The sequence below is a fragment of the Thamnophis elegans genome, chromosome 9 (assembly GCF_009769535.1).
Source record: "Thamnophis elegans isolate rThaEle1 chromosome 9, rThaEle1.pri, whole genome shotgun sequence".
NCBI lineage: Eukaryota > Metazoa > Chordata > Lepidosauria > Squamata > Colubridae > Thamnophis > Thamnophis elegans.
The window spans coordinates 24,124,135-24,145,793 of NC_045549.1; the positions used below are offsets into that span (position 1 = coordinate 24,124,135).

Genomic DNA, 21,659 nt, shown 5'->3' on the forward strand with positions numbered 1-21,659 from the left:
AAGCCTTGCAAAAGCTTAGACAGTAATATTATTGTTCAAACTCAGGGCCAGTACATGTTCCAGTCACGTACTCCTAGAATGCAGCCCTTCACATACTTTGAAAAACTTTCTGTAGCCTTCAGGTTGTATGCTTCTGCCGCTGGGCTAAAACACAAGCACGCAATATTTGATTCACTCTCTGATCATAAAGAGACTGTAATAGGTGGGAGACACAAGAAAGAACTTCAGCCTAGGCAACGGTTTAATAAACCATATTTGAGTCTGAAGGAGAAGGGAGAAGCACCTCAGAATCCCAGGATTTGGGGAGAATAAAAGTGAGGGGTGGGAGAAGTATTTTGAGACACGCATGGTTTCGTTACGGAAACCTTACAATATAGGGTTAGTATTCTTGATTGTCCTTCTTGTCTGGATTACCTCACAAGTCCTAACACACACATTTAGCTTGGGCTGTTGGGCAAAACCAATTTGTTGATGGTGCAGTCTGTGGTTGATTTCTAAAAACAATGTTAATTAGCAATCATTTTAGTTAATAATGGATAAACCCACTGCACACATTTCTTTTGCAAGACATTTGCTTGGATTCCATAAAATCATTCTGTCTGCTTATGGATAACAATCATCATTGCACCTAATGGTGATTAGTAAGGTGACCAGTCCCACTTTTGAACAATTTGTCCCGCGTCCCACAGTGTTTTAAAAAAGTCCCGATTAAAAAAAAAAATTAATCAAACCAACCCCCCCCCCCCCCGGGTCAATGATGTCCCTCTTTACCAATGTTAAGATCTGGTCACCTTAGATTATGCTGTAGACATATCCTTCCAAAAATCTGCTACTAAAAACTTTACTAGCCTAGGATGACTAATAGACAGCCGCGGAATTTAAGAAAGAGATTTATTATTCCTTTATTAGCCACACGAAAGCCTTTAACTGGGTAAAAAGGTTCCCCTTGCACATATGTGCTAATCGTTTCTGATTCTAGGTGGCAGTGCTCATCTCCGTTTCAAAGGCGAAGAACCAGCGCTGTCCGAAGACGTCTCTGTGATCATGTGGCCGGCATGACTAAATGCCAAAGGCGCATGGAACACTGTTACCTTTCCACCAAAGTTGGTTCCTATTTTTTCTATTTGCATTTTTACATGCTTTAGAAATTCTAGGTTGGCAGAAGCTGGGACAAGTAACGGGAGCTCACTCCATTACGCAGCGCTAGGGATTTGAATTGCCGAACTGCAGACCTTTCTGATCAACAAGCTCAGCGCCTTAGCCACTGAGCCACCACGTCCCTTTTTAACTGGGTAGATGAAGCCAAAATGTGGAATGTGTTAAAGCTATTAGCTTTAGCTAATAGCTGGGCCTGAACACTTAAAAAGATTCTTCTGTAATATTTATAGTGAACAAGGATCTAATTAGGGTATGGCTATACTTGCATTTTTACCAAGAGTTTATGTACTCATAATAACTCTATTTCCGTGTTTGTCTACTACACTGAGCCAAAAACGGGCTGGTGCTATGGCAACTGCCTTGTTAACAGTGTTCGGCAAACACAGCATTGGAGCCTAGGGAAATGATTAATGACCAGGAAGTCAGTATTTGTTTCGATGAAAAAGGCCATATCCCATTTGTACTGCATTTATATTTATGCTAATAAAAGAACAAAACACCGATTTGGCATTTCCCCTTCTCTTTTCCCACCTGACCAAAAGCGCTTTTAAAGAAGGATCAATTTTCCTGGTTTCTATTTCTGTGGTGAAGAGGAGGTAGGTCTGTGTGTGTGTGTGTGTGTGTGTCTGTGTGTGTCTACCCCCCAATTTCGCAGACCCGCTTGGTCTCCACGGGCCGCTACGTGCCCATCAGTGCCAACTGCTACCGCTGCATTGCACGGCCTTTCTAAAAAGCACCGTTCCAGCGGTCCCGGTTTCCGTGCTGCAAAACACCCGCGCCGCATCCCGGGCGAGCCGTGCGGCGCTCCAGCTCGGGCAGATCAGAGCAGGAGGGACAGCCCCAACCCCGCTATGACTCACTACGTCACGGGCTCGGGGGAGTTTCCAGCGAGCTGTCATTGCTCCTTTCTTCCCCGCAGGCAGCCAATCAAAGGAGGAGCTGCTGCAACTGGCCGGCAGAAGCGAAGGCGCGTCCACAATAGCCCGGAGGATAAGAGGATTGTGTAGTAGCGGGCGCACCTTACTTAACAGGTTGCCCGTGGGCGCCGCGCTGGACCTGCTGCTGGGTTCTCCGTTAGCCTCGGCCAGGATGGCGGCCGTCGATTGCGCAGAGGAGCCGCCTTCTTCTCTAGCACCAGATAAGGTTCGAGCGGCGATGCTGGGAGCCGCCGGGCTGCTACTGGCGTTGTGGTGGCTGTTGGGCCGCCGGACTCTGCAGCGCCTTCCCCCTGGCCCCAAGCCCTGGCCGCTGGTGGGCAACTTCGCCTTCGCCCTGCTGCCCAAGAGGCTGCAGGTCCACGGGGTCTTCCCGCCCCGCAAGAAAGAAGGGAACTGCGACCGAGCCGAAGATGGAAGGCCGGCGCCGATGCATGTGCTGCTTACCGGGCTGGCTAAAATGTACGGCAGCATCTTCCGAATGGACTTGGGCAGCCGCCACGTCATTGTGCTTAGCGACTTCGAAGCTGTCCGGGATGCGCTGGTCACTCAGGCCGAGGTCTTCAGCGACCGGCCCAGTATGCCCATCGTGGCCATCCTCACCGAGAAGAAAGGTAACGGGGCCGGTGAGCCGGCGGTGGGCTCGACGGGGCGGAGGCTTGGATCAGGGACCCATTCCGGCTCTTGCGGGTGGCTCAGGAACTGGGTCTGTTGGGGGCAAAAAAGAGTCCAACCCGAGAGACTTCCCTGTCCTAAAGGCCCCCTACCCAGCCCTTAGTTTGGCATGTGTTTTTATTTTGATAATATGGGCGTGTCTGATTTGGTTTAGGCACACCCAACAAATCATGGTTTCAGAATAAAGTAACCCAATGATAGAAGAGAATATTTGTAGCCAGTGTTTAAACTCTGGAATCTTTGATGCACTCTCAGACAGGTTGTTTCCCTGCAGAGGTTTCATTTCCCAAAATAGGTAACATCATCAGTGCCAATAAGGAAATCGGATTTGCTCTCATGTTATATACTGGTGGCTTGCCCTGCCAGTGTTGGTGGGAGTTGTCTTGCTGATTAATCTTGGTGTTAATCTCGATTTATCTGGGCATTGAGCAGTTGAGGAGGAGGTGAGATGAGGAGGTGTTTAGGTCTTTTCTTTTTGATTGTCTCTTTTGAAAAGTGGTAGGTGTTGTTTGAGGGTGGCTCAGTGGCCAAGATGCTGAGGTTGTCGATCGGAAAGGTTGGCAGTTCAGCGGTTCGAATCCCTAGCGCTGTGTAATGGAGTGAGCTCCTGTTACTTGTCCTGGCTTCTGCCAACCTAGCAGTTCAAAAACACATAAAAATGCAAGTAGAAAAATAGAGAGCACTTTGGTGGAAAGATAACAGTGCTCCATGCGCCCTTGACGTTTGGTCATATTGGCCACATGACCATGGAGACGTCTTTGGACAGCACTGGCTCTTTGGCTTTAAAATGGAGATGAGCACCCCCACCCTAGAGTTGGGAATGACTAGCACATATGTGCGAGGGGAACCTTTTACCCTTACCTAGGTGTTGTTTATCTCTATGTGTCTATTGACAGCAGATTTGTCCTAGTGCCAGGCTTCTAAGAATTCTTTAGTATTTTTGGACTTGGCTTGGTCTAGGGTGTTTCCCAGTTGAAATCATGGTTAAATCTGTCCCTGGTTGTGAAATTCAGGAATTGTCACCATGTCTTCTGTCTGCTAGTTGATGTCCATGAAGGCAGACAACCATATTTTCCCCAGCGAATGCTGGCTGGGGAATTCTGGGAGTTAAAGTCCAGACATCTTCAAGTTGACAAGGTTGAGAAACACTGTTCTAGACTAAGCCAAGTCACTGAATACCATGAACTTAGACAAGTCGATAGGCACATAGATACAACATCCACACCCATTTAAAAAAAACACCATCTTACCAACAATGGATGATTAACACCAAGATTAACACTAGGCCAACAATCAATAAGTAAACAATTCTCTAATCAAGAAACTACCAACTCAGATAAGCAACTAACAGTAAACAGCCCAATTAGGAACTACCCAATCCACTCCTACCAACACTTGATAGGGCAAACCACTAGTAAATAAAATGACAGCAAACTTGATTCACTTACTAGTATTGATGTTACCTACTGGTAGTTTGGTAAGTGAAGAATTAGACTTTTAACTAGTTGAATTGCATACTATGTAAACATTACAGCATTCTGCAGCATACTTACCACGAGGCAGAAACTGAGGAAGGACCCAGATAAGTGAAGACTTACTAAAATGACTGAAATTAAAAGACTCATGTAAATAAGGAGTTTTTTTTGGGGGGGGGGGACGGGACTTTTTCCAATTAACAAATTACATTAAAGGGTGTATGGATTTGTGACCTAGAGCTCACTTAATCAGCTGCATAAAAGAGTTAGACTAATGCAGGATACAAATTAGTGTGGTGGAAAAGGAGGACGAGACAGGATGGTTCTACAGATGCAGTATATAAGTGAAGCAGATTACAAACACTGCAAGTTCCTTATCAGTCAACAACTGAAATGTGTTAAAAGCCTTTGTTGAAGATTTCTGAAATTGCCTAAACCTTTCGATATGAGTTCAGAAATCTATAACAAACCCACCTGTCTACTGCCCCATAACACCAACTGTAATACAGTTGGTCTCAACAAGTACACATGTAAGATTAGAACTGTATTCACATGCTCTTCCTTTAATGTGATACATGCCATTATCAGCCAGAGGTTCCCCTTGATTTTATGAACATATGAAACAAACTTTGTGCAAAATAATTAATGGACACAAGAAAGAGCAACATATTTTTAAAGCATTTCAGCCTTCCAAAGATACTTTATGGCAGATTTCAGAATGACTGTTTTGGAAAAACAAAATTTTAAACACACCATTAAGTAAGAGATGAGCAAATATTCTGACATACTCTTAAGGCAGCTTGCTCTGTTTCTAAAGCCTATTTAAATTTAAGTGGCTTCAAAGATGCTTTTGTAGGAAATGAAAGTTTGGGTTCAGGATTTATGCTCTATTCATTGCATAAAGTAGGGGTGCTCAATTTTTCCATATCAAAGATATTGATGTCGCACTTGGTTATGAAGTGGTGTGCACTCCTAAAAATAAACATGTTTCTCCAAGATATAAGCTTCATTGTATTTAATGTAACTAAAATTTAATGTGATTATCTTCCAGTCTTGTATTTAATTTTTTTAAATTTTCTGTCATATTTAAAAGAAAATTTGGCAATAATTTTTGGAGATCTTTTCTAGAGCTTACATGCAGAGCTTAGGCTATGTAAGACCTTTATGTCCAAAATTATTGTCTCTTCAAGGGTCTCAGGGCTGCCTCTGCTCAATTCCTAGGAAAGAGAAACCCTTGACCCCATAGATTTAGAGAAAAGTACTTTTACTAGGAACAAAATGAAAGCAAACAGTTTCAAGCAAGCTATGAGGGAAACTGAGCAAAGACATCAACTTCAAACACAATATACAGCCCAGTCCCCTTGAAGCTAAGCAACTGCATACCAAAGCCAACCTTGAAAAGGTGCAATGTAATCTTTCCCCTATTCCCTCCCCACTTTCTATGCCAGCAAGCAACAGGCTGGCTGACGAAGGTTTTGGAATGAAAGAAGCTGTGGACAAGGATTCAAAGAAGCCCCGTTTCAAATCTTAAATGTTCCTTTCTCCATACAGGTGTGGTGTTTGCGCCTTATAATCCAGTGTGGAAAAAACAAAGGAAGTTTTCCCACTCAACTCTCCGTCACTTTGGACTAGGAAAGCACAGTCTGGAGCCTAAAATCATTGAAGAATTCAAGTATGTGAAAGAAGAGATCCTGAAACATGGAGAAGAGCAATTCAACCCTTTCCCTATAATTGGCAACGCAGTGTCCAATGTGATCTGCTCAATGGCCTTTGGTAGGCGCTTTGATTATGATGATGCAGAGTTCAAGAACATGCTAAACCTGATGTCACGTGCACTGGAGTTCAGCCTGAATAGTCAGGTACTGTTGGTCAACATTTGCCCGTGGCTCTATTATCTTCCTTTTGGACCTTTCAGAGAATTCAGGCAGATTGTGCTGGATATCACAGCTTTCTTGAAAAACATCATTAAACAGCACAGGGAAAGCTTGGATGCTCAGTATCCCCGAGACTTCATTGATATGTATCTCCTGCATTCAGATGAGGAAAAGAAGATCAATGGGGAAAGTAGCTTTAATGAAGACTACCTGTTCTTCATTATTGGAGACCTTTTTATTGCAGGCACAGACACGACGTCCAACACATTACTCTGGAGCCTTCTTTACATGTCCCTTCACCAACAAGAGCAAAGTATGTGGCATCGGATTTTATCTACATTTCCTACCGAACCTACTTTGAAGTCAGTAATTCAAAGCTTTTCTACTTGGGTGGGTGGGTGGGTGGAGCTGGGTTTTCTAAGATGTGGGGGGTGGGTGGAGCGGAGCTGGGCTTTTCAAAATATTTTTTAAAAAAGCAATGAACAATGACAGGGAAAAGGAGCAACATTTTTTGTTTGCTTTGCTCTTTTTCTTGTGCTTCTTTAAAAGAGAAGAAGGAAAGTCTATGCAAGGAGCAGTAGAGCTGAGCAATACCTTCTGCAGAACTTGGACTAGGCACAATATTCCAGTCAATACATCGGGGATGAAAATCCTGTGTATGTAGTAGAATTAGGGCAGTGATGGTGAACCTTTTTCTTATGGCGTGCCAAAATTGTGTGTGGGTGCACTATTGTGCGCTCATGCATGCCCACACCAATTCAATCCTTCCCTCCCACCTATGCGCGTGTGATCCTCCCCAGCAGTAGTGGGTTCTGGATCCTGTTCCAACCGGTATGGTTGGAATGGGCCCGGCGGTGTCCACATGGATGCGTGCAGCGAGCGCATGCGTCTTAGTGCTTCCGTGAGCCTCCAGCTGCTGCGCGGAGCATCACGCAGATGCGTGCTCGGAAGCCTTAAAAGACAGGTAAGGAGCTTGGGCGGGCGGGTGGGCCCTCCAGAGCACCGTACCGGAATGGGGTGTACCGCCTGCAACCCACCACTGCTCCCCAGGCTTGGGAGACTTTCCTGGGAGGGTGAAAACGGCAACATTTTTGTGCGCACGCAAAACACCCTCTCTCAGCAAACCAGTAGTGAACCGGTTAGGAATCCACCACTGATGTGTGCCATAGGTTCGCCCTCATGGAATTAGGGGTTATGTTCCACAATGCAAAGAGACATATCTATTTAAAACATTCTATAAAAGAGTAGACAAAACCATCTTTTCTCAGGATGGAGAAATGAAACAAAGCAATCTTCCAAGACAGCTGTATTCGAAATGATGTTTTAAAAGTATTTTTCATAAATAATATATTGTTATTATACATAATAATTATATGCCAACTTGGGTTTTTCTCTCCTTGGGCAGTATAAGTCCCTTAATCCCAACTGGGCTCCCCCAGAGGATCTAAAAATAGTGGCCCGAATGAGTCCCTAAAACCATACCTCAGTTATATATATTCTCATTGACCTCTCTTGACCTCTCATTGACCTCTCTTGAGGTCAATGAGAATACATATAACTGAGGTATGGTATGTTAAGTTGCTCAACCTGGTGCTAAATAGTAAAATATTTAAGGAAGATAAAAAGTTGTTTGTTCAAACAATCAAATGTTGGAGATAGTTCAGTTAGCCAGGCAGAGTTACTGCCTCAAGAGAGGATTGGATTAAAAGTATATTCTAGGACATTGTGTAAATAGGATTTGTCAAAGAAATGGGATATGCTGTACTTGAACTCATTTTTTAAAAAAAGGAATCAATAAAGCCGAAACAATAACAAACAGGCAGATTCTCCCAAGGTGAGCTCATGATTCCTTTGTGAGGCTGTGGGATGGTAGGGTGCTGATGAGCTGAAACCATTAGGTAATAAGAGTTTAGGATAGGAAATGTGCAGTCAGGGGAGGCAGGGGAGGCAGAGCCTCACCACTGTCATCACGAAAAGAAAAAAAATGTAAAAGGAAAAAGGCAAGAGCTGAGATCAGGCTGAGCTAGTCATCTAATCTGACTTTAGGCATTTTATGATCACTCGAGCAGAGTTAAGCAAGGGTTAAAAGCCTAAAAATTCCTGATGTAGGTGAGGCACATCGTTCTCCTGCCTCCTCCTGTAGAAGGCACTTTTTTAGAGGCTTTTTTAAACAGTTAAGCAGAGTCATCCACGGTGACGTTGGCAGCAACTAGCTCAGCCTGTCCTCAGCTCTCGCCTTTTTCCTTTTACATTTTCTTTTCTTTTCATGATGACAGGCAAGAGCAGAGTTGAAATCCTCTCTGAAGCAACTGGGAAAGGTACTTGTGGGTCGGAGGGAGGGGGAGGAATTCAAACCATACTCCTGGTGCGGGGCTTTGGGCAAAGGCTGGAGGGAAGTGCTCTCCCTCCCCAAGTGTAGTTTGATTGCAGGCAGAGCCATGTTGTCTTTTCAAACCTGTAATCAGTGAAGCTGGGCTGGATCCTTCTGGGGCTGGGGGAAAGTGTGTGTGTTCCAGTATGGCTCTTTGACTAGCTTCCTGCCTCCCCCTGTGGTCTCCCTGACTCCCTCCAATCCAATTTTGTGTGTGTGCTTGTTTGAGAGAGAGTTTGTTTGAATGAGAGGGAAGGGGGTAGGAGAGATAGTCCAATCCAACTTCTATGTGTGTATGTGTGTGTGTGTGTGTGTGTTTGGGGGGTGAGGGAGAGAGGGAGGAAGGAGGGGAAGGGAGAAGAAAAAGAAAAAGAAAGAAGGAAACTTATTTCCCAAAGGATAAAAAACAAATGCTGTCGTTTTAAATCGGAACCGAGCATGCCTGTCTGTGGAATTCTGGGAGTTGAAGTCCACAAGTCTAAAAAAATATGTGTCAGTGCCTCACCAGCCATAAACCTCACCGCACGTCACTGCTTAGCAGCCTCTGATTCTATGGGACATCATGTCCTTTTGAATTGCCCATGTGTTATGGCTTGCAGGCACTATTTTGCTCTACTTCTATTCCTTATTCAGAAGATCCTCCAACACTGGAAGTGGTAAAAGAGGAAGTAAGTGGTATCTCTTGACATAAAAGTACTACTTTTGAGGTAACAGGATTACAACTTGGAGACGTTCTTTGAGTCATACCTACTATTGCATGCTTGGGTGGCTCTTGCTGATATTCACACCACGTGTACCTTTTCTTGAAGCACAACAACTTTGCTGTTGTGACTTACACTATTATTACCACTCATTTGGTTAAAAATGCAGCTGATTCTTGGGTTGCTATGAGCCTTTAATATTTGTATTGCTGCTCTTGAACTGACTCCCAATAGGTTTCCAGGTGCTGGTCTAACCTATATTGTCTTTAATGGCAACTCCAACTAGACTTGGCCCATCCAATGTATTTCTTCTGGGAAAAACTGCTAGTGCTGTCCCATGTGAAATCAGAGGGTTGGGAACTAGAAAGGGCAAAGGGTGTTTTTCACTAATGCTCCCAATATTCTAGAACAGCCTATCCTGAAAACAGGATTAGCCCCCTTGGTGGTTGTCTTTCAAAAGTTGGTTAAACAAAACTCTTCAAAAGTCATTTGGAAGAGTAATAGGATGTCACCATCTTGCTTCGATTGCTGCTCTATGTTGCTTTTAATATTTCATGTTTCATTTTTTTGTGAAGGAGGGGTAAGTCTTGAGCAATTTAATGAATAATTTAATAAATAAAAATAAATAAATATTTGCTAAAAGCAAATATAGTGACAGCAAATTGCTGGCTGAAAAGCTTTCATGTTTCATGTATTATTTATTCTCTGCCACCCTATCGAACGTTTTCACAAGTTCTGATTTTACAGTTAGCAGCAATTTGGAAAGTCTCCAGTAAGTGAATATAGGATGTTGTAAAACAGATTTAGATAGCTTGCTTCTCTTTCTTTGCAGGCCCTTCTCCCCATCTTGAAGCATGAAATGTAGAAAAGTTATAATGCAAACCCCAAGATAGGTTTAACGTTGTTTTAAAACCAAAACATTGCCCCTATATTCTTTTCTGCACTACGACTGGAAATTAGCCCACTTCCACTGTGCCATTTTAAGAGTTTCTCCATTCAGGTAATGAAAAATACAAAATCTTGGACAAAAATATTCATAACAAAACAATCCTGTAACCCTTTTTTGTAAAAACATTCCATTCATTTAACTTTTTGGCTTATTTTTTTTTCTAACACATTTTAGGATTCCAGTCAGAATTTCTGGTTTAGGCAGAAGAGGGCAGTGTTTGACATTTAGTTGGCATTTAAAGCTGTGCAAATAGGTTTTCCCCCACCTAATTTATTTTGAAATACTTCACGGTATGAAAATAAGAACTATGCTGATTCAGGCCTTAGGCCTATGTATTCCATCATTTTATGTCTCACAATGGACAGCTAGAATATTCAGGAATCTTACAATTCTGTAAAGGTATAATATGTTAGCCCTCATTCTCTGTTGTTTTCCAGAAACCAGTATTTAAGACATACTGTCTGTAAATTGAATTTGTAGCCATTTATCAACTCTCTATGAATCTGTCCAATATCTTTTGAAAACCATCCAGCTTGACTTCTGTGGACTGTATGAAATAAGAGTTCCTTCTGTTGTTCATGAATCTGTGCAATTAGCTTCCATGACTACCCTCAGTCCTCATGGTGAGGAAAGGGCAAAAGCCTTATTTCTCCATGTTATCAGTGCCATTCATGATTTTTTTATACCTTTGTCACATCTTCTGTTAGCCTAAATTTTCCAGGTTAAGCAGCCCAGTTGCTATAGTTTTTCTTCATATGACAATTACTGTAGCCCGTTATACTTTTTCAGGCCTTAGGCTTAAAATCTTTCTTAAGGTGTACTGAACAGAAAGTAGCATGACATTCCCAAGTGTGATTTTACCATAGATTTATATAAGGGAATTATTGGGATTGCCGATTCTTTTTCCCTGATTTCTTTCCGAGATTCCAAGCATACATTCACCGTTTTTTTTAACAGCAGCTCCATACTAAGTTGACATATCACTGAACTTTCTAATCTAGTTCCAAGTTTCTTTCTTGACTGATGATTATCAGAATAGTTCCATTAATGTACAGGTGAAATTGGGGAATTTTTATGCCAACATACATAATGTTATGCATTTATATTAAACTACTTTGAAGACATTTCTCCCACTTAGGAGAGAGACTTTCAGGGCAATCAACAGCCCTTTTTTGGTATGTCCACCCTGAATGTTTTGATAACATCAGCAGGCATAACTCTTTCATTACTCAAATCTTAATTTCAAATTGTTTACTTACAAACAAACAAAAAGCCAAGATCCCAATAATGATTCCTTGGGACAGTACTTTACATCTGAATCTGAATCAAGGAAAGTTATTCCTACTTTCTGTTTCCTATAAGTGCAGACATTTTTTAAAATACTAAAACACATCTAAAACTAATCAGTGTACAACTTTTCACCGACAAAAGGGCGAATGACAAAACCGTGCCCGCCTAAACCGCGTTGCTGATGTCATCAACAGGGCGACAACAGCGCAGAGACAGAAGCGCGCTGTAAAAGTAACCCTAAACCTAAACTTAACCCCTAACCCTAAACCTAACCCTAAACCTAACCCTAAACCTAACCCTTAACCTAACCCTAAACCTAACCCTAACCCTAAACATAAACCTAACCCTAAACCTAACCCTTACCTTAAATTAAATCGGCTTTCTTTCGACGTGCTATTGTAAAGCGCCCTTCTTTCTCCGCGCTGGCTGTTGTCGCCGCGTTGATGACATCAGCGACGCGGTTTAGTCAGGCGTGGTTTTGTTCACCCTTTTGTCGGTCACGGACAAATACAAAATTAAAGGAACTTCTATCTAGAAGACCATGGGGACGCGATGGCTAAGATGCTGAGCTTGTCGATCAGAAAGGTCGGCAGTTTGTCCGTTTGAATCTCTAGCTCCTGTTACTTGTCCCAGCTTCTGCCAACCTAGCAGTTTGAAAGCATGTAAAAAATGCAAGTAGAAAAATAGGGACCATCTTTGGTGGGAAGGTAACAGCATTTCATGCGCCTTCGGTGTTTAGTTATGCTGGCCACATGGCTACGGAGATGTCTTCGGACAACGCTGGCTCTTCAGCTTTAAAACAGAGATGACCACCGCCTCTAGAGTCGGGAATGACTAGCACATATGTGCAAGGGGAATCTTTACCTTTAACTTATCTAGAAGAGCACATTGTGTCATTCTTCTGGACCTGTATCATGAAAGTATATATCCAATAACCCTCCTTCTCTTTCATTAGACTGCAGATGAACCAATTCTCTACCCACCCAAAACATTCATTTTACTATTTTGCATAGGAAAGGTTCAAGAAGAAATTGAATTGGTAATTGGGTTCAACAGACCTCCCACCCTGGCTGATAAGGCACACATGCCCTTTACAGAAGCGACTATTATGGAAGTTCAAAGGATGACAGTGGTTGTCCCTCTTTCTATTCCTCGGATGGCCTCAGAAACTACTGGTCAGTATTGAAGAATGGATATGCTGGTTAACTTGACAATGCTCTTCTTTCCTGCTGCATTTCTATTTGGCTGAGAAATAATACATTCGGTAGAAACTTGAAAAACTGAAATGAGCAACATTCAGTTCTGTGTGTTGCTAAAAATTCCAGGGTAGCATAGTACTTAACTTGTTGAACTAGGACAAGGGATACCCAAGTCCAAGTCTTTCTTCCAATTCTGGGCCAATCACTCTTTAGTTCAACCATTTCAGAGTGATGTTGTTATGGGTAAAAACTAAAGGAGGGAATACTATGCTTGATACTTTAAGATTCTGAATGAAAAGTAGGATATTAATCTAACAATTACAATAACTTGTTTATACTTTCATTTTTATAGGGGGCATTCTTTATTTAATTGTGGTAAATACTTAATTTTCTTGTTCTGTCACCTTAGGAATTATAATTTAGTGGCAACATGGGAGGTTTAAAGGGAGGGGAAGCAAATGAGGACTAAAGCTGATTTGGATTGCCTGCTGTAGCTGAAAGCATATTTCAAGAGGCTGTAATGTTTACCAAAAGCATGGCATTTATGTTTATGATATTATCGTTTGATTAGTCTCCCTTACATTTACATTTTTCTCTTCCACAAACCCTCATATATGCAGTATGTATCTGTGGTTCTGTAATAACAACCATTTTAATTAGGCAAAATAACATTCATCCAAATCAGCATTTTAATATCTCTTGATTTTAGTAAATAAGAGCTATAAAGGAGGAAAGGAATTCTATAGAGGAGAATTGCTTCAGTGTTGATGTTTCTACTTAGGAACTGGTACCGTGTTTCTCCATGAATACGACCTATCCCAAAAATAAGCCCTAGTTAAGACTGTCCCATCCATCCCACTGTCTGGTTGTATGAGCTGTGTGTAAAAATCAAGCTAGGGTAAGGGTGGGGAGGTAGAGCTGTCCCGTGCGCCCGCTTAACTTAGGACCACTGCAGCCAGGCTTCCCACACCCCAACAGCAGTTACACTGCTGCCTGATTTCTGTGACCGCTTCCGGTGCCGCTACTTGTTCCAGTGCTGCTACTTTCAGGCTGCATGGCATATTGCTCTGGTGCTACCATTCAGACAACGGCACAACATGCCACATGGAAGAAATCTGGCAGTGGCGCAACAAGTGTCAGGGTGTAGGTGGCTTGGCTGTGGCGGTGCTAAGATAAACAGGCAAAACATCCCCTGAAAATAAGACCAGGTCTTATTTTGGGGGAAATACAGGAACTGTATTGGTGAACTGTATATTTTGATCTGAACTTTATTCTTTCTCCTTTCAGAGCTTCAGGGATACATTATTCCAAAGGGAAGTGTAATCATTCCTAATTTGTGGTCCGTGCACAGAGATCCCAACAAATGGGAGAACCCAAATGATTTTTGCCCGGCAAGATTTCTGGATGAGAACGGCCAGCTCCTCAAAAAAGAAACATTTATTCCTTTTGGAATTGGTAATTTAATTGTTTAGAGTAAAGATTTTGTCAACATTAATAGATCTTTAAATCACCTACTTACTTATTTGTAGTAGACGCTGCAAGGGGTCCTTTTGGGGTGAGAAGCAACCATTTTGCTAGGCATGAAAAAGTCCACATGTGAAGGTTTAATTTAACTGATTTATTGCTCACACATATTACATGTACCGTATTTTTCGGAGTATAAGACACACTGGAGTATAAGACGCACCAAGATTTTGAAGAGGCAAATTAAAAAAAAAAAGTTTTTTCACTCTTCAGACCTCCCAAAAACGGGCCTATTTTTTGTCATAAAAAGGCCATGCGCAGCCTTTAGGTGGCTTGTAGATTGCTTGTGGGGGCTGCGGGGGGCAAAAATGAGCAAAAAACATCCTGTTTTTCACTCATATTTGCCCTCCCCAGCCCCCAAGAGCACTCTGGAAGCCTCCTAAAGGCTATGCATGGTCATTTTTGCAAAGGGGGAGAGGTTTCAGGAGCCCACAAATGCTGCATTCGGTGTTTAAGATGCACCCAGTTTTTCACCCTCTTTTTTGAGGGAAAAAGGTGTGTCTTATATGCTGAAAAATACAGTACTTGGCATGAATGCTAGAACCCCAATTTCTTCAACCCAGATGCCCATCATAGTCCACAAATGCTGATCCTGCATAGAAGATGAAAACATCCCTGCAGTAGATTACATTACAGCAACAATGTCATTAATAAAAAAATTGAAACACTTTTAAAAATATTATAAAAGTTGTGTCAAAAATATTGCATGATTCAGAAATGTTGTTAGGACAATAGATGAAACAGTGACTCTGGCCAAGGATGTACAGCTTTATTGGGGCTGGGGGCAGCCGTTGATCCTTGAGCAGTGTGACAAAAGACCAGAGTTCTAAAATGAAAGCAGTGAAATTCATTTGATTTAATGACAATTTAAAATGAAAGAAGTTGAAGTGATGTAATTTTATCATTATTCTCCATGAATGCATTGAGTTATAATTTAGAACAAGCCAGCTTCCAAGGTTTTCAAAGACTATAACTTGTGCATCACTCAATTAGGTGATGTAGGAGTGTAGGAAAAATATAGATCAGGCCTCAACCTTGTCTCCCAGATTTGACATTATATGAGATTGTGTAACAGGAGACCAGTTCTTTTAGCTGCAAATATCATTCCTTAGATCATCCTTTTATTATTTTTCAATAAACAAAACCTATTTAGAACATTTAACAATGACCTTGGAGGCTCATTGCATAAGGCTGTGGTCTGGCCCCATAACCTCTTATAGGCAAGTGATGTGTAGGTTTTTTTGAAGCTGAATTACTTTATATATATATATATATATATATATATATATATATATATATATATATATATATATATATGTGTGTGTGTGTGTGTGTGTGTGTGTGTGTGTGTGTGTGTGTGTGTGTGTGTGTGTGTGTGTGTGTGTTTGTTTTTATTTGTGCTGATAAATAAATAAAGGGAGACTAGTATAGATCTATTTCAAGCTATTTAGCTCTCATCAGCTAGCCATACCCTTACTGGGATTCGAACCTGATGAGAGCTAGCTGATGAGAGCTAAATAGCTTGAAATAGATCTATACTAGTCTCCCTTTATTTATCAGCACAAATTTAAAAAAACACAAATATAACAAAGGCAACAGTAAAAATATTGGGTTTCTGTCGTGATGGACTCTTGTGACGAGCCGATTGACAGATAATGGAAGCAGTTAGCTTCCTCCCATAATTGGGGCTTACCAGGGGTTGTGACACTATACATACATATATGTATGTATGTATGTATGTATGTATGTATGTATGTATGTATGCATGTTATATTTATGCTGATAAATAAATAAAGGGAGACTAGTATAGATCTATTTCAAGCTATTTAGCTCTCATCAGCTAGCCATACCCTTACTGGGATTTGAACCTGGGCTATATTACATACTAGGCAGACTTCTTAGCCATTAGGCCACAGGCTCTTATCCATTATCAGCGAAGCCAGGGTGAAAGGTATCTATTAGATTTTTACAACCCCTGGTAAGCCCCAATTATGGGAGGAAGCTAACTGCTTCCATCATCTGTCAATCGGCTCGTCACAAGAGTCCATCACGACAGAAACCCAATATTTTTACTGTTGCCTTTGTTATATTTGTGTTTTTTTTTTATTTGTGCTGGCTAGCTAATGAGAGCTAAATAGCTTGAAATAGATCTATACTAGTCTCCCTTTATTTATTTATCAGCACAAATAAAAAAAAACCACAAATATAACAAAGGCAACAGTAAAAATATTGGGTTTCTGTCGTGGTGGACTCTTGTGACGAGCCGATTGACAGATGATGGAAGCAGTTAGCTTCCTCCCATAATTGGGGCTTACCAGGGGTTGTAAAAAATCTAATATATATATATATATATATATATATATATATATATATATATATATATATATATATATATATATATATATATATATATATTTTAAACAAAAAAATACAAACAGTACATATAGAACTAAATACAAAAATAAAGAAAGACAAAAGAAAAAGGAAAAAAAAACATATTACAGTGTACTCCCCATTCCTGGAGACCTCCCCCCCCCTATATTTCTTAGAAATACAATATATTCCAATTGTGCCCTTATATCCTCCAAAACAACAAATATTTTTGAGTAGGTTTACTCCCTTTGCCTTCCACCAACACTGATTTTATAAAATCCCCCCCATATTTCATTATAATTATTTACTTTAATCATCCCTTTTTTAAGTTTAATTTCTGTGGTTAATTTATCATTTGTTGCCATACACCAAATTTCATTATATCACTCATTTCTTTGGCTATCCCAATTTTGTCACCAATATTTAGCCATAACTAATCTAGCTGCCATTATCAAATTTACAATCAATTCCTTTTTTGTTTCATTTATATCCCGTTTTCCCCCCAGCAATAAGAATGCAATCCTCAGTGACATCTCTAGATTTACATTCAACAGTACTCTAATTTTTCTAAACACCATGTCCCATATTTTTTGTGCAGTATCACAATCCCACTACATATGTTTACATGTTCCAATCTCTCTCTTGCACCTCCAACAAATATTTGCAAGTGATGGTTTTCCAGAGCAGTAATACTACATCATACATTAAGTAAATGCGCTACGAATAACAACAAACAATGCAGAAAATATTTATACAATGAGAATCAGTTCTTTTGTGACACTGCCTTTTGTCAAAATCATTTTAGAAACAGAATGGGTAAAACCTAAAATTTCATTTTAATAAGTTGTAGGGGAGAATTAAAGAGCTATTTTGGTGTAGTGGTTAAGGGATTAGGCTAGAAATCAGACACTGTCCGTTCTAGTTCTGCCTTAGGCACAAAACCTGCAGGGTGACCTTGGACCAATCACTTTCTCTCAGTCCTGAGAATGAGGCAGTGGCAAACACCTTCTGCAAAACCTTACCAAAATAACTGCAGGGATTTGTCCAGGCAGTCTCTGAGAATCAGACATTATTGAACAGGGAAAAAAGAGTGTTAATAGGAGTGCACCAATAGTGTTCAAAATTCTTCATTGGATTTGTTCTGGGAAATTAGGGGTGATTGCTCTGGTGTCTTCAAGGGAACAGGACATTCTTCAACAATTTCTAAGGAGCTGAGTTTCTTAGTAAGTAACAAGAATTCCCCTAATTGTAGGAAGAATTCATTCTCAATGTTTTCCTTTGGGACTGAATGAAGGAGAGGTCCAGTGACTCATATCTGCATATTGGAAGAGAGGAAATTCTCTTTTTTTCACATGTGTATACCAGTGGTGGGATTCAAATTTTTTTACTACCGGTTATGTGGGCATGGCTTGGTGTGCATGGCAGGGGAGGGATACTGTAAAATCCCCATTCCCTTCCGATCAGCTGGGACTCGGGAGGCAGAGAATAGATGGAGGTGGGGCAAGTCAGAATTTACTGGTTCTCCAAACTACTCAAAATTTCTGTTACTGGTTCTCCGGAACTGGTCAGAACCTGCTGAATACCACCTCTGGTGTATCCACATACAGTAGATACACACAAAGGGCTGCAATATTCCAATCATTTGATCATTTCTTTGAAGCAAATGCCCCTTCATCAAATTGAATACAATTGAAATGAAATGGGGGGGGGGGAATGTTTTCTGCACTAATTAATTGTGAAAAATCATTTTTGTCCCCTTCCCCTCCCCCCCGTAACCTTCTTGTGTTTGTTTTCTTTTTAAAGGCAAACGTGTGTGCATGGGAGAACAGCTTGCCAAGATGGAGCTTTTCTTGATGTTTGTGAGTCTTTTGCAAAGTTTCACCTTTATATATCCCGAGGACTTAAAGAAACCACCAATGGAAGGAAGATTTGGCCTGACGTTAGCTCCCTTTCCATTTAAACTTATTGCCTCAAAGAGATGAGGAAACTTCCAAGAAAAATGCTGCATGATGTTCACGTTACTATATGAAATTCAGGGCTATAGACGAAATGTTCTTCACCAAAACCTAGTCATTAGCCCAAACAGGCTAGGGAATTTTCAGCCCATGGGATATCCAAAAATTATCAAGCACTCTCTCCTCTGCTTGGGCTGTCCCCCACTTGATATGCTGAAACTCTTCAACTATAGAAACAAACTGAGGTATGTTGACCCCCCCCCAAGAGCTGCAGAGTAACAAGAGGAAATTGGGGCAGCCACCCATAGGGGGACCATTGGTTGTTAAATGCCTTTTTATAGTAGATAAAAAGCAAAGGAAAATATTGGAAATCTAAGTTGCACACGACAATAGACAAAAGCAAAAAAAAAAAAAAAAAGATTCAGAAAGCACTTACGTAATTGGAACTTTTAAAAAGATATAGTTAAAGATGAGTAACGGGTTGTCTTAAAAACTTGAGCGGCATTGTAAGCTGTCTTAAAACCAGAGTCTGTTGGGGAGGGGTGTGTGTCTTCTGTTGGATAAGTCTGGCTTGTCTTCACTGTCAGCAGTAAATCAAGAAAAAAAAAGCTGTCCTGCACACACAATAAGTTCAATCCTCGGTCGGACTCTTTTTACATGCTCCAGGGAGACTGCTTTTAAAAAAAAGTGTAAAGCCTCAAACAAACATATACATAGATACGTTCAATTAAATGAATGTTCCATCCTTGTTTTAATAATGAAGGCAAAATTTGCTTTTAAAACATGATGGAAATGGCACTCCATTTCTCCATATCTCCGAGGGGCAGGGGTGATGCAGAATGATGTTATTGATTCTAAGGCACAGATCTTCAAACTTGGCAACTTTAAGACTTGTGGACTTCAACTCCCAGAATTCTCCAGCCAGCTATGGGAATTCTGGGAGTTGAAGTCCACAAGTCTTAAAGTTGCCAAGTTTGGGGACCCCTGTTCTAAGGGATCATTACTGTGCCCAATTACTGTTCCTTTGTGCTAATCAAGAAAAGCAAAACAGTGAATGGACTTCCACAATTCAATTTTTAATACATATTTAATACATATTTATTGAGATTTATCTCATGGCATGTTATTGTTTGCTAAAAGGACATTTTTGTTGGCACAACTTAAGTAATTTCCCACTGTTCACATGCTGAGTTTCTGGCAGATTTCAGAAACTGCTGAGCTCAGCCTGATTTAATCAGCAAGCCATAACATCTGTGTTGAAAATGTGTAATACATGGTGTAAATGCCATAGGAAGCAGCGCTGGACAAACTACTGCTTCAGGAAAGCATAGGAAATACAATGATAAATGTCTTAAAAATAGGATTTTATTGGGCAGAAGATGTACTTGTCTTTAGCACCTTAAGTGCTCTGCCATTTATATTGGAGAACAGTCTTGGCCAGTTATAATTGTGGTGCTGGCATGAACTATAAATAAAATAATTTAATTGACAAATATTTGAGCTTGAATTTGGGGACATAAAATTTAATTTAAAAAGGCCTTTAGAAATGAAAGTTAGGAAGGAATGCAACTCTTATTCTAATCTTATTTTCTAAAATAAGATTAGAATTCAAGTCCCATGCTTTTAAATACTAAAATGTAGAGAGAGGAAGACTAATTGCTAGTTCCTATATTTCTTATATATTTCATGGTCCATAAATGCAGAATATTTTGATGAACATTTAGATGCTATTCAGCATAATAAAAAAGATGTACATGTATGAAAGACCCCCTTATCTTTTTCCCATTCCTGTTTTCATACAGAGACATGAGGATGCAGTTAGACATATTTGAAAAGAACTTTATTTCGTAAAGTTTTAATTAAATTAACTGCATTTAAAAAAGAGAGAAATTTTCCTTGGTGAGGTAAGAAAGGTAACTATTCCTTTCCCTGCATGTTATCCTAATTTTTTTAAAAAAATCATACTGCCAAAATTTGGGGCTTGTACTTTTTGATGGAAAATCAAAAGTAATTCCAATTAAAAATGGCAGGTTTTCGTTCATTTTCAGTTGACAGAGAACCTGAATTAATGGATCAGCAGGTTTGATGAACAGACTGAACCATTTTTTGCATACCTGTGCTTTATTGCATGAACAATATTTAACTGGTTCATACAATAGTGTTAAAAATTAAATAAAGGGCATTGTGAAATAGTGTAATATGAATTACTATAACTCGCAGAATGAATTATCCTTTAAAAAGGGAACTTGGCCATCTTCGACAATCCTTATCCTTCAATTGCACTTCTAACATTTAGATGAGTACTGTTATGGCAGATAATCTTATCAGGCAAAATACAATCGATCCTTGGTATGGCATGTGTGTCCTTTTATAATGAAGCAATCTTTTACTGAAGCACTTTATAATTTTGTCAGATTTCAAAGGTCTGTACTTCTGCATTTTAGAAAGAACTAAGGGCCTGTGTAAGAGCTGGGTATATTAATTGCCTATACCTTGCTAATATTTATATTGTCTAATGTTGTTTTCAAAATGAATGCCTTGTTTTAGAATTTTAGGATGAGAATGTAAAATCCAAGATCTGAAATAATTGATTGCTTTTTTTAAAGGTGCCTATATTTAGACACAGTGTGAAATATGTTCATCTAAATAAAGTTTTAGATAAATAAAATATTTGTCTAAATAAAGTTTTGTTTTTAAAAACCGACTATTAAGAAGAAAATTTTGATTTAAAACATGTTCTTCTGTGAGTATTAAAAATATAACAAATTATTTTACTAGCCTTTCTCGACTGCTATTCAAATGGTTGGGAGTACAAAACATCTGGAAAATCTCAAGTTGGTGAGAATTATATTACAGATATCCTTTTTAATGTATCTAAATGTTTTCTTGCAGTATTGTTTCTATTTCTGGCTGATTTGACACTACTGTAATAATCTTTTTTCCAAGTATTGGCAACTGTAGTTTTCTATGTGAAAATTCTTAATTCAAATTATTTATTTAAATTGAACCACCATATATAGGTAAAACTATTGTAAAATGGGTATATTTTTCCTATATTGTCCAAACTAATTATATTTTCAAACAATGTATGCTATGCCTCAGTGGGTTATGAAAGTGCTCCAAATACTGGTAAGTTAACAAATCAGTGGCACAATGCAATGGGTGAGCTAAAATCACCAG

General features: G+C 40.0%; 1 protein-coding gene across 1 annotated transcript; it reads left to right on the forward strand.

Moving 5' to 3' along the window:
• Window positions 1-1,672: 1,672 nt before the first annotated feature.
• LOC116513428 (cytochrome P450 2U1) lies at window positions 1,673-20,068 on the forward strand. Its single transcript, XM_032224497.1, has 6 exons — window positions 1,673-1,754; window positions 2,078-2,707; window positions 5,795-6,430; window positions 12,442-12,603; window positions 13,915-14,082; window positions 18,328-20,068. Exons 2-6 carry the CDS (start codon window positions 2,248-2,250, stop codon window positions 18,504-18,506), a joined length of 1,605 nt encoding a protein of 534 aa, XP_032080388.1. The 5' UTR covers window positions 1,673-1,754; window positions 2,078-2,247; the 3' UTR covers window positions 18,507-20,068.
• The last annotated feature ends 1,591 nt before the right edge of the window (window positions 20,069-21,659 follow it).

Bases quoted from the DNA above. Each gene is read 5' to 3' on its own strand.
- LOC116513428 (XM_032224497.1), top strand. From the start codon at position 2,248: ATGGCGGCCGTCGATTGCGCAGAGGAGCCGCCTTCTTCTCTAGCACCA. The intron at 2,708-5,794 runs GTAACGGGGCCG...TTCTCCATACAG, and splicing joins CATCCTCACCGAGAAGAAAG to GTGTGGTGTTTGCGCCTTAT. The intron at 12,604-13,914 runs GTCAGTATTGAA...TTCTCCTTTCAG, and splicing joins GATGGCCTCAGAAACTACTG to AGCTTCAGGGATACATTATT.